A 13,624-nucleotide genomic window follows, 5' to 3' on the forward strand; every position below is an offset into this window, starting at 1 on the left:
CTTTTTGTCTGGAGCATTTGAGAGTAAGCTGTCCCGCGTGCTTTAGTCTTGCACACTGAAGTGTGCAAGGAAGTCTCTTATATAACCACAGTTTAGTTTTCAGGATCAAGAAATAAGGATCGTGTCTCTACATTAATTTAACCATGTGGGGAAGAAAAAAATTAAACCAAGTAACTTTGGAAAACGGTATTTTGATAACATACTTCAAGCCTAATGAACACTTTGGTCCGATGAAAAGGAAATCCAAACAAGAGGGGATATGTGTGTATGTACAGCTGATTTACTCTGCTGTACAGTAGAAACCAAAGCAACACTGTGAAGCACCTATACTCCAATAAGAAATAATGTAAAAAAACCAAAACACTTTAGTCCGATACTGCTGTTGTTCAGTCGCTAAGTCGTGTCTCTCTTGTGGACTGTAGTCCTCCCAGCTCCTCTGTCCATGGGATTTCCCCAGGGTAGGGTACTGGAGTGGGCTGTCATTTCCTTCTCCAGGGGATCTTCCTGATTCAGGGATTGAACTTGTGTCACCAGGGCATCTCCTGCATTGCAGGCGGACTCTTTACCACTGAGCCACTGCAGAAGCTTTCAGAGAATATGGGTTAGTAATTCTGAAACTACTTGATCTATGCGTATACTAAGACTGAACAAATGAGTAAAGGTATCGTATTATGATAATGAGACCAGGCTTCTCACAGCCAGAGAAAGCAGTTACAAATACGGAAGAGTGCAGAAGGCTACAAGGAGTCCTGTAGTGTTGGGACGGGGATCAGAAATCTCACAACAGATGAACAGATACAGAAGGAATACAGGTGTGTGGTACACGTGCTTGTGTAGGTACGCACACCTGTGTTTCCTAGCTGTCTGCCCGGGGAGTCTAGAAGCAGTAACACTCCAGTAGCCTGGTGTGTTCAGTCACTTCAGTCGTGTCTGACTCTCTGCGACCCCATGGACCATTGCCCGCCAGGTTCCTCTGTCCACGGGATTCTCCGGGCAAGAATACTGGAGTGGGTAGCCATTTCCTTCTCCAGTGATTAAAGTATGAAGTGAGTGAAGTCGCTAAATCGTGTCTGACTCTCTGCGACCCCATGGACTGTAGCCATCCAGTCCAGTAGCAGTGGGCACACTTAAAAGCAAGACCTTGATTTCTACAAGGTGTTCTCAACTAAACAGGAACCAGGGAGCCTCTGAGATAGTCAGTTCTGTGGATGTGGTGGGAAAAACATACCCTGAACCTGAACGTCTCGTGGTGCCAGGAAGTAGGGAAGTACTCACAAACTGGCGGTGCTGGCGGTGGTTTAGTCATTCAGCTGTGTCTAAATCGTGTCTGACTCTGGCGATCCCACGGACTGTAGCCCACCAGGCTCCTCTGTCCATGGGATTTTCCAGGCAAGAATACTGGAGTGGGTTCCCATTTCCTTCTCCAGTGGATGTTTCAGACCCAGGGATCGAACCCGAGTCTCCTGCATTACAGGCAGATTCTTTACCAACTGAGCTATGAGGGATGCCCCACAAACTGACGGAACTATGTCTAAAGGATAGGAGCCAACCTGAAGGGGCTCCCAAAAGACCAAATCCAAACAGCAAAATAATGAGAGTAATGGATTCTAACCTGTAAGATAAAATAAATATTCAGGAATCCATACCGATGTGGGGGACAAACAACAGCTGTTCTTTATAGTTAAGAGTCCAATTCCGACTGCGGAAGGAATGACTAAAATAGAAAATTACCATTAGCCAAACACACCATGGTATTAATTACTGAAGGCAAGAACCACTGTTGGATGCTAAAATTAATAGGCAAAAGTATGATAAGAAAACAGAATATTTATAGCATCTCAAAATATCTTTTCCCAAGAAACTGACTATGTTTCAAGGTAAAAATAGTAACTTTACTGTGGAGAAACCTGGCAGACACCACCTCAACCAAGTAACCAAGCTTAACAATCATGAGTAGTAAGACAGATCGACATCACATACCCCCTGAGAAGGACATAACATCACTTCTATGATATTCATGCCAAAAATGGATAACCTCAAATCTGATCATGAGAGAAACATCAGGCAAACCCAAAGTGAGAAACAATTCTACAAAACAGCTGATCAGTACCCTTCAAAAGTGTCAAGGTCATGAAAGATGAGGAAAGACAGGAGCTGTCGCAGATTACAGGCGGCTAAGGAGTTGTAATTTCTAAAGGAAACGTGAGATCCTGAACTGGATCCCAGACCAGAAAAAGGAACATTTGCAGAAAAATGAAGGAATCTGAATAGGGTCTATAGATCAGAGTACTGTACCGATGTTTATTTCCTGGTTTTAATAATTACACTATGGTTATGGGTGCTGCGTGCTTAGTCACTCAGTTGAGTCTGATTCTTTGCAACTCCATGACAGCAGACTGTCAGGCTCCTCTGTCCATGGGATTTCCCAGGTAAGAATGCTGGAGTGGGCTGCCATTTCCTTCTCCAGGGGATCTTCCCAACCCAGGGATCAAACCTGCATCTCCTGCTTGGCACGCGGATTCTTTACCACTGAGCCACCTGGGAAATGTGTATGGTTGTACAAAATGATAACATAAGGGAAACTGGGCAAAGGATCTTAGAATGTTCACTATCTTGCACTTTTTACTTAAAATGACTTCAGAATAAAAAGTTTTTAAGAGATTTTGTTTTATAATGGTATATTTAGGATGGTTCCAAAGTTGAATATACAAAAAGGCATTTTCAGAAAAACTGGTTTCTATACATCACTTCTCTGTTCTCTCACCCTGACCCCTTGCCCCAATAGGTAACCATTTAAAATGAAGGCTTTTGTTTACCTCTCCATGGCAGGGGAGACATGACAGATAGACAGACATCCAGCCTTTTTAGATAAAGGCTGGCATACTATATTTTTTTCTACCTTTTTTTTTTCAGCCAACAATATCTTTAGGAGATGACTCCAAAGCAGTGTGCAGAAATACTTCTCATTCTTTTATTAGAGCTGAGTATATTATCTTAGTCAATTTAAGTCTCCTACGGATGAACAACTAAGTTGTTTAGTTTTTGGCTATTACAATTAGTTTCCACATCTCTTACTGTCTTTAGTGGCAGTAAATCTTTATTATTAGGAGGGAATCTGATGGCCAGCCCTGGTAAATAAAGGACATGATCAAGGTAAGTAATATGCTTTTATGGATTATGGAGACTACAAAGCAGTAGTAATATGTGGTTCCTGCCAAAGCAGGAGATGTAGGTTCAATCCCTGGGTTGCGAAGATCCTTTGGAGGAGGAAATGGCAACCCACTCCAGTGTCTTGCCTGGAGAATTCCATGGACAGAGGAGCCTGGCAAGCTATAGCCCATAGGGTCACAAAGAGTTGGATGTGACTGAGAGACTAACAACAAAAATTGTGGTCATTAAGTACTGGCATTGATTTTCTTATTTTTTTGGTTCATCTGGTATTGAGGGAAAATTACAAGAGGGAGTTTCAGAAATGTTCTGAGCAAAAGTCTAACAGAGCTGCAGACATCACCAATTTACGACCTTCTTAGAATCGACATCCCTGTTGGTCCTTGCTACCAGCATCCTGACTCTTACACAAGGGCAGCCACGTCTTCGGCTGAAACCATTTCCAGCCTCCCAGAGTCAGCCAGGTCTTACGGTTCTGGACAAGGACATGTAACGGCAGTCAGCCCGGACTAGCTGGAAAAGTTCTGCTCTCCTGAAAAAAGCATCACGCCTTCCTTCCTTATTCTCCCTACCCGGGGTTTGAAAGGTCCATCCTGGAACCAAGACCTTGTAAACCATACTCATGGCGGCTGATGGAACAGCAAGACAGAGGAACCCGGGACTCTCCAGTCAGCATGAAGCCACCTCACTAGTCCTGGGATATCTATCTCTGGACTCCTTGCCAATTGAGAAAAACACACCTCTGCTGGGGGCACGGGGGTGGGGGTGGGCAGGGGGTGCTGTCATAAATAGCTGGGGGGTACCAGGAGACCAAGATGACTTACTGAAGGTAACAGGGTGAATTCTGTCCCATTTAAGAGCTTGTCATTTCACAATTCATACACTCCTTATTTTCCTTATCAGAACTCACACACACACACACACACACACATATATACACACACAACTTGGTAGAGAGAGGAACATTCAGAACTAAGGCAGCAACTGAGATGAAGTCCAAACGAAACACATTAGCAAAGGTATAAACACACAGAACCTCTGCTGGAGTCAGGCCCCCGTCCCAGGCAGTGGTGCTACCCCTTCACCCCACAACCTCGACCCAGGAGAAATCAGAGCTCCAGTGCTCCCGCATGATTTGAGAGCTCGTAGGTTGTTCTCTACTTTTTAATACCAAGAGCCTCCAAGAAACATACGAGATACAAGTAGTCATGTTCAGAAAAATTTTAAATGGGTACAGATCCCAATGACTGCAGTGGGAAGACAGAGGGAGTCTCAGATTTCCAAATGATTCCAGCCCTCAATTCACGGTGCTTAGGTGCAAGTCTAGAACCTTATATCACGTCTCTACAATCACATGAAAATTCAAAGGTCGATATGAAGAACCAGGCAAGCTGTTCATTCCTCTCTTGACCCTTATACTACTTCTTCAAATGATTAGCTCTATGACATTTTAAAGGCATGTTTTAAAAAATCCTTTAAAATACTACTTGTACCTTAAAGAAAATTTACATCATCAGAGAGGTTAAAAGAATTTCCCAGAGTGCCCTCTAACTCAAGCACTGTGAGCATGCTGGGATACTCTGCCAGTTCATGACACACAAGAGTGACTCCTGGTACTCTGTAGTCTGTGTCCGCGGGTCACCTACTCATCAGAGGAGGACTCAGGGGCCCTCAGTGCAGTATGAACCAGGGCCCCAGGAAGCTGCCTCCCTTCAGCCAACTCCTTTGCAGGCGTACTTTGGAATCTGAAATTTCCAGCTCCAGACTTATTTCTGGGGGAAAGGCACATTCCCTCTGACAATGGAAACATCTCCGGGGAAGAGCACGGGTGTCGGCCCACCACGCTGTTTCCACTATGTGGTTCCAAAGCCCTGCGCACTTCTGCTTCCCCAGGGCCTGGCCTTGTGTGGAGCACTCCTAAAAGTGTCCCTTGGTCAGGCAAGAGCTGGCTGAGGACAGGAAGGAAGGAGAGGTGAGCGAACAGCCTGGGAAAAGGGAGCTTTGGGGCAGCAGGAAAGAGGAGCAGGGGGTGAGATGGAAAGTACACTGAAGACAGGGGCAGGAGAAACCTCAGAGGAGCTTGGCTCACTTAATCGGGGACTCATGCTCTACCGTGAGCACCTCCATCTGTGTCAGGCGTGCCACCGGCTCTCCCCCCACTCTAAGAGGCCACACACCTTGTCCCCTCTGTCTGGAACATTCTTTCTACTGATTTTGTATCCTAAGATTCCCACTCCCACCATTCGGATCTCCCCCCAGATGTCACCTTCTTGAAGAAGGCTTCCTAGGCTACCCTCTGAATCAGGGCGCCCAACCCCCATCACTCGTGTCCTCTTACCCTGTGTGGTCTCTGTGTATCGCTGTTTGGGACTATATGACTTATTCTTCCCTGTTTATTGTCTGCTTCCCCCACTAAGACAAAGGCTCCAAGAGAGCACATGCCACGGGTCCTGCTCACTGCTGTGTCTTTGGCAATTTAAACATGCCCGGCACATTCTGGCACATCCTAGCATTCAATAAACAGTCACTGAGCACCTGGACCACATAACGGAGCAGTCACAAAGTCTTCCTTCTAGCAAAGAAAAGTAAACTCGATGGAGTTCAGTCCTCCAAGTCACGGGCACGCACACTATCAGTATCAAGAGGTGGTTCCAGCAGAGGCAACGGCCACCAGGGACGAGCCCCTCTTCTCACTCAGAGCAGAGTGTCAGGTCCCCGCTCTTCTGGCTGGGTTCCCTCCTCCCTTCCCAACCCTCTGCAGAGGCCACATCCCCTGTGGTTGTGCTCTCAACCAGGATGCCCGCACCCAGGCTTCCTGAATTCCCCCTTTTGGGGCTTATCCACAGGAAGGACGGGACCCGGGCCACCTTACCACTGTTTCCATGCAGCCTCTGCAAGGGTGGCATGTGCCCTCAGGGCTGGAGTGGCATTGGCTTTTTAAAACACATATATTTCTCCAGCAAGTCCTAAAACATATATATTTCTCTAGTTCAATCTCCAAAGCACAGAAAGCTCCAACAAAAAGATCAGAAGGCTGAATGAATGAACTTTCAATAATCATCAATGAAAAAGCACTGGAAGGGGCAACACTGCGCTCTGACTTGGGCTGAGTTTTCAGACAGTGCAGCTCTGTTTCACGGCCACGGACGCTGGCTTGTCTGCGGCCCTGCCCTGGGGCCTCGGGCTGACTTCAGCCGAGCCCAGTCGCCCCGCCACTCCCGCCCCATCCCAACCTGGTCAGCTTCCTTGTTGAGGCTCGGAGGGAGTCTGCCTAGGACCAGTCGAGAAGCAGTGTGCTGGCAATCCCTGCCTCCCCACACTGCCCCGGCTCCGGAGAAGCATGGACCGCACCAGACCTGCCCGGGCTGTTTGAGGTCACAGTGAACACTGAAGTTCACTATCTGAACTTGACCTCTGGAGCTACGCTAAAATTTCACTAGCATAGAAGGTAAGACCATGTTCATATGGGACTCTCTTTTTGTGGTCCTGATATTTTTATCAGGTAGAATGTGCTTCAATCCACTTGTAAAGGAATGTTCTATGCCACACCCGTTTTCCAAGAAGAATACGATCATCTTTAATCAGGGTAGGAATTGTGGCTCTTCAATAACCATGAAGAACTACAGATGACCGAAACCTTTCACTCATATACAGAAAATGTCAGAATACGGGCATATGTGTGAACGACTGTGTGTGTTGATGTGACCTAACTGGCTAGCAAGGGCAGTACCTGGGAACAGTCAGGTTGAGTTTTCTGCTCTGTTAGGGACAGGAATGCATTTCACCGATGTTCACAGCGGATTTAGCTGCAGTCCTGTGAACCACACGCTGGTCTCGGCACCCCAGTCTCCAGACTTTGTTTTCTATATCACATTCCCAGCACGTGGGTGAAGGGTAAATGCCAGGGAGACTGTGCTGAATGCTCATCGTTTTGGGGGGGCATAGTCTCAGCCCTTGTACTCTCCTTCCCATGCCAGGCAAGCCAAAAACACCCTGCTCCATCTCTGGGGGGGCAACTCAGAACAGCCCACCAATAACCACAGACCCAGTTCCCTACCCTAAAATTACTCTATGCATTCCAATTCTTTCATTTCTACCTAGTCTGATCAGATGTCTCAAAAACAAAGGAGAGTTCCCCCTTGGTTACAAAACTGTAAATAAAAATAATCCCAAAGGCAGCCAGTCTGGGAGACCACAAGTTGAGGAACTTTAACTCTAACATGGACCTGGGGCTGTCCATTGACACCGTCATTCATGATCTTCTGCACGTCTTGGACAAGGGCCTGCCTGAATCGCCCGAGCGCTCACGGTCCTTGTTTCTCCACCAAGGCTGAGGGTTAGAGGAAGTTCAGAAGCTGACTCAGCATACGAAACCCTCACACAACCCAACTTCAGTCTGGACATCCCCACTAATTCCTTGACTCATCTCTTGCGACTCCCCCAGCAGTGGACGCTAACAATGGCCATTCCAAAGCTGCTCCCTTGTCCCTGTGAGAGCCCTGCCCACCCCATCTGACCAGACAAACCCATCACCTGAGGGGTGACTGATCTACCGCCTTCAGGCCTAGACATTCTCACTCGTGCTCATTCCATTTTTTGGCACTGCACCAGCAGTGTCTAGATGCCTCTGGCTGTGACCCATCTCTAAATGCCAGCCCTATGCTTTTATTTTCCTTTTGCAAGTCCTTCAGGCATGCCCAGCTAACAGAGCCTCCAAATGGCCACCCACCACCGGCCCAGGCACCGAGCCTCATCGTCAGGTGAGCGCTGTGAAGGAGCACGGAACTTTACAGCTGTTGAGAACTTACGACTTAAGGAACCATCTGCTTCAGGGTTGGCAAACATCTTCTCTAAGAGTAAATATTTCAGATGCTTTGGGCTACGAGGGCCCTGTTGCAATACTCAACTCTGCCACTGTAACATGAAAGCAACCAGAGATAATACAGACAAAAATGGGTGGGGTTACAGTCCAATCAAACTGTCTTTAAAAACAGGCAGCTAGCCCACAGGCAGTAGTCCCCAGCCCCCATTAGGTTCCTGCTGCTGACCTTGTCAAATACTAGTTTCTACTGATTTTAGGCACCATGGTTTCGAGTATGTTAACTCCTTTAAAACTTGGTTACTCATTATATTTAGCAACGCTTTTTATTTTTTTTTGGTGGCCTTGCAGCTTGTGGGATCTTTGTTTCCCCAACAGGGATGGTACCTGCGCCCCTTGCATTGGAAGCACAAAGTTATTATCACTGGACCTGCCAGGGAAGTTCAGCAGCTCATCCTGGACCCAAATATCCCATCACCAGCAGAAAGGCCTGATGGTGAGCTGGTCGTTGGATGCTGAACAATGTGCCACAAAATTTGTTTTACGATGATTTTTTACCCCTGAGTTTTATCCAGTTATCACCAACACGATAATTCAGAGCACTGCTATTTTAACTAGGAGACTGTTTTCTTCCAATAAAACGTTTATTTGGAAACTTGTTAAATGAAAAGGATAGAGCACAGTGACTCTGTGTGACGTGGTGGGCAGGAAAGAAGCCAGATACTCATCACCTTAGCTCCCTTTCCCTGCATCCCTTCCCTGGCAGTACCCTCTAGGGCACCTCTTCAGTTTTCTGAAACAGCAGCCTTCAAACTTCTCCTATCAGTCACTCTTATCAGTATCATGAAACAGGCTCTGAGGTCCCACCGTTCTCCCCACCACATACTCATACTCTGAGGATCAGCAGATATTCCAGGAGCCAATACACATGTAGAATGAAGCGTGTCATTAATAGTAATGGATGTAACTCTGGGATCTAAAATGGTCTTCTTGACAAGTCAGAATCTTTTGGACTGACTTACTGTGCAATCGAGCTAAAATGTCATTTTTTTCTGAACCAGAAGGATCAGCTCTGTCGTTTTCTTATTTGTCTACATTTGCTTTTAAAATGCATTAACTCCAACCCTTGCAAGCCAGTCATTTTTTAAAACCAAACATTATTCAGTTTGGTTAAAAAGAACAAATTTAATCTGCAAATACAGTTAAGTCCCCTACAGGTGAACCTTCACCTGGTGAGCTTTCAAAGATGCGAACACGCATCTGGTTCCAGCAGGAACCAGAACCTGCGTGAAGCTCCGCCTCCTACTGTTGGCGGCCCTTCAGCTCTGCCATCTCCCTCCTCTGCCTCCTCCAGTCAGTAATTCTTCTTGCCCATTCGCTCGGTGCCAACCCCTGTAAGCCAGCTGCTGTACTATACTACTGTACTTTTCAAGGCACTGCAGTATAAGATTAAAAATATTTCCTCTATTTTCTGTGCTTGTTTTTATTAGCTATTATTTGTGTGAAAAGTTATTATAAACCTATTGCATCACAGTACTATACAGCTGAATGTGTTAGTTGGGTACCTGTGGTAACTCTGTTGGACTTAACAAACAAATCAGACTTACAAACGCGCTCTTGGAAATGAACTCATTCATATGTAGTAGGGGACCCATACTGGCCACACTGACTCTAATGTGCTACATTAAGTGGGGCGCAAAGGAACTAATGAGGATGCCTCAGTCACCCCAGCCACACCAGGGAACCTTCCCACACCTCTGGGTCATCTTCATGTGCTGTAAACGACATACAACTACCTCACAACCCAAGTGAGTGAAATGCCAGAATCAATCCATATGTCAAGAATTAGAAAATTATTCAAGCTTAGTATCTTTCTTTATATGTCTGATAATAACAACGAAGAGTAGCTCTACTCTACATTTTGGAGGCTACCACTGTGAAATACCATTTGATTTATCGTAAGGGAAAAAAAAACACTCTGATCAGTGGGAAGGCTCGACATTTACTTCTTCCTTAGTTGTACCCTCTGACTGAGGCCCTGAGCCTGCCATCCGGCCAATGATGCAGCAGTAGCATGGAGCACGGCAGACTCTCCTTGTAGCCAAGCCAGGCCCTGTCGTGAGGTTCTTAGATTCAGGGACAGCTAAGGCAAACAGCAATCATCCTATGGTTACCTGCAAGTCATTTTGTGGGTTCCAGTCTGAATCAAATATGATGCAGGTATCGGCAGCTGTGAGATTGATCCCCAGGCCTCCCGCTCGGGTGCACAGAAGAAAGACAAAGCGGTCTGAGTCTGGCTTACAGAACCGGTCGATGGCTGCCTGGCGCAGGTTTCCCCGTACTCGCCCATCAATTCGCTCATAGGTGTATCTGAGGGGACCCAAACGAACGAAAGCCCAGGCGTTAATCATGACTTCAGTGGAGAACAGGCAACAACGCAGGAAGCCGGTGACTATCGGCCTTACACCCCTCACGTCTACATATGGACCCAGTGTCAGCAGTCTAGAAAGAATCCCCCCTCTCTGTATGCAGCAGGGCAGACACCTGAAACCGCGCTGCAAAGTGTACCCCCTCTCAAAACAAACAGAAACCAAACCAAAACAAAAAACCAGCCACAGACTACCGAGGACTAGAGGAGCTGTAAACAAAATATCAATCCCCGCTGCCTGGGCAAATTTACTCTCGGTGTTTCCCAATTTTCTTGTACTGAATCTAATCAAGATCGGGAAAGAAAAATAAAAGCCTCAATCATCTTTTAGTTGAGCATGTAGCATGGAATCAGAGTTCGAATCAGGCTCTATCTGCTTTTGGATGGACTGAGAATGGGAGGAAGACAGTATGGACAGGCTGTCTTGTTACGTCTCCGTTGGTCATTTCTACCCTAACAGTTCCTAAAGGCTCTAGAAGCAGAAAGCAACGCCTCCAAGTTTATAGCTGAAACCAAGGTCTTCTGGGCAGTATGTTGCCAAGCACATAGGGAGAAATCACAAGAAAGGTTTCTGAGCTGAGTCAGGTTGGAAAGAAGCTAGAAGAATTTTTAGAGGAAAATAAAGTGAGGAAATAAAACTGAAAGTTAGTAAGAAGGCACATACCTGCGTGGAAAGTTAAGAAATAAAGGTGGACAGCATTGTGTAGGAGAAGGTAAGAGAGTAATTACTTTGGGAGCCTAGAACCACCTTCAAAAAATCAGAAGGTATGTTTAGGATGGAGATTGTGTAATTAGCACAGAATTAAAACAGTGCCAATCTGGGTAGCTGCTGAGTCTTATCTTTTCTTATCTACCCCTTGACAATGGACAAATTAATATGAGGATGCTACCCTGGGCCCAATTTTCACCAACAAGTAAGAACTGGTTGGTAAAGTATAAGTAATAGGAACCAAGTGAGAAAAGAATCAAGTTACCCTAGACTCCACCATAGCCAAGAACGTGAATCCTGATGAAAATCTCAGTAGCCCAGAATCTGGGAAACTGGATTGCTAAAAATGGAGATTAATGACTGGTAAGAGACTAAGGACAGATCCTCTGGGGTAGACAGCTCTGGGTGGGGGTGGCTCTAGATAACTAAATTTGGCGATATAACCCTGCCTTCTTTGAAAGTTAAAGTGTCAGTCACCCAGTCATGTCTGACTCTGTGACTCCATGGGCTGTAGCCTGCCAGGCTTCTCTGTCCACAGGATTCTCAAGGCAAGAATACTGGAGTGGGTAGCCATTTTTCCTTCTCCAGGGGATCTTCCCAACCCAGCGATGGGACCTGGGTCTCCTGCATTGTAGGTAGAATCTTTACCATCTGAGACACCAGGGAAGAGGAAAATCCACACAAGAAATCACCCAAGGAAATACAGGGAGAGACACCAGACCAACTCAGGCTCAGAAGGGAAATGTACAAGGCAAAGAGCCAAGTCCAGAAACCGCCTTCCCTTCACAAAGCTATAGTGCACCCCCATCTGGAATTACAGGTGCAGAGTTTTCCGTTCTTCTTCTTTTTAAATGCAATTAATTTAAGAATAATACATGAGGCGATAGAAGCAAATAAATAAATAAAACACAGTACAGGATTGTCATGAAGGTAGACTAAGGAGATTCTGTCTTACACTAAAAGCTAATGGTCATAAGTTGAATTCTACAAAACTATGAAGCAATTAGATATATTATCACTGTTATTTACAACAGCCACAGCAACAATATTCACAGCAAGCTCTGAAGTGTCAAGCTCGGTGCCAGGCGCTGTGATGCAGGCATTCTATGCATCTTTATATTCACTTCTTGTAATAATCCCATGAGGCAGTTTCCCATTTTACATTTCAGAAAACATCAAAAACAAACAAACAAACAACCCACAAAGACAAAATGACCCTCAAACAAAATAACCTGCTCAGTCACCTAGCTGGTGAGTGAGGTCCGTCGGACTGCGAGTCCACCCTTAGTCAGTTTGCTATGCGGCCTTTGTAACGTACCCTGCATGTCAATGCAGCAGGAAGACTTCCCTAACAACTTAGAAGGGAAAATTAAAGACAAAGAAGCACCTCTGGAAACCAGTTAATTCTAGTAGAAGGTGAGAAGAGACACTACAGACATGAAACTGACTGTGATGAACCGATGCCCTGAGCACCTGCCCTGAGTTACTCCTACGTTTGGCTGCGTGTGTGATGCACCGGGCAGTGGAAGAAGCGCAGTGCGTGGGGTCAGAAGGCAGGGCTGAGACTCCGTTGAACGCGGGCTGCCAGGGCCCCAGCGTCACACGTGCGCACAGTCAGTGCTGCAGGCACAGAGCACTCGATGTTCTTTGACAAGACGCCCCTCAAGCACCAGAGAGGAGCCAGATGCCCGAGGATCTGAGTGAGGCAGGGGACGAGCATCGTATCAAGGAGGCGGAGAAACCAATCAATAGTGATGATATGGTTCGGCAATCACTTAGGGAAAACATTCCCATAAAATTAGGTAGTGTTTTGGCCAGAGATGATAGAACATAGTTTTAGAAATTGTCCAGGATGAGTGGAACATTACTTCTCATTTCTATCACTTACTCGGTTTTGAGGGAGTGTGCTCAAAGAACACAAAACTGCAGTAAAAATCCAGTGATTTGAGAGTTCAATTAAATCGTTCCTCACTCCCCTGACTTCTAAGCCAGATCCTTTGGCTCTTGCCTGTACCCCTGTACGAGTATGGCACAGAATTAAATGGGAACAAAACCAAATTGACAGCTGGCGTGGCGACGAGGCTCAGGAACAAAGAAAATCTCGAGGGCTAGTAAGTCTGAATGAGGAAATTACAGACATCATAAAATTTTCCACACCAAACATCGGTATAGCAGTTAACCCTCTGTGTCAACTGCATTCTGAGCGAAATCCCTAGGAGTTGATGTGGTTCATCAAACGGTAATTCTGAGTCGCTGTCAAACATCAACAAGAAGCAGGTGGCACTCTGGAAAACCTCTGTGTGTTTGGGAGGGAGGGAGGGGGACAAAAACTCGCTTTTGGCACAACAGGAAATGCTGACCTCAGAAGACCCGAAGGGAAATGAACAATCTCGTCTCCCAGCAATAACCCAGCTGGAAAAAATAAAGACTGGGGAAAAAAAAAAAACCACAATACAACCATTCATGATTGCCATAAACATATAACATTCTTACAACTAAT

The 13,624-nt window shown here is 46.0% G+C and overlaps 1 protein-coding gene across 3 annotated transcripts in view; it reads right to left on the minus strand.

The window, feature by feature from the left end:
- CHD6 (chromodomain helicase DNA binding protein 6) overlaps positions 1–13,624 on the minus strand; it is a 199,757-nt gene that overhangs the window by 55,160 nt on the left and 130,973 nt on the right. For all 3 annotated transcript variants that reach the window (XM_055545058.1, XM_055545057.1, XM_055545056.1), the window contains exon 17: positions 10,162–10,357. In XM_055545058.1, coding sequence (XP_055401033.1) covers positions 10,162–10,357 — 196 coding nt within the window. The remainder of the gene's footprint in view (positions 1–10,161; positions 10,358–13,624) is intronic.

This window comes from Bubalus kerabau, chromosome 13 (genome assembly GCF_029407905.1).
Source record: "Bubalus kerabau isolate K-KA32 ecotype Philippines breed swamp buffalo chromosome 13, PCC_UOA_SB_1v2, whole genome shotgun sequence".
In the NCBI taxonomy this organism is placed as follows: Eukaryota; Metazoa; Chordata; class Mammalia; order Artiodactyla; family Bovidae; genus Bubalus; species Bubalus kerabau.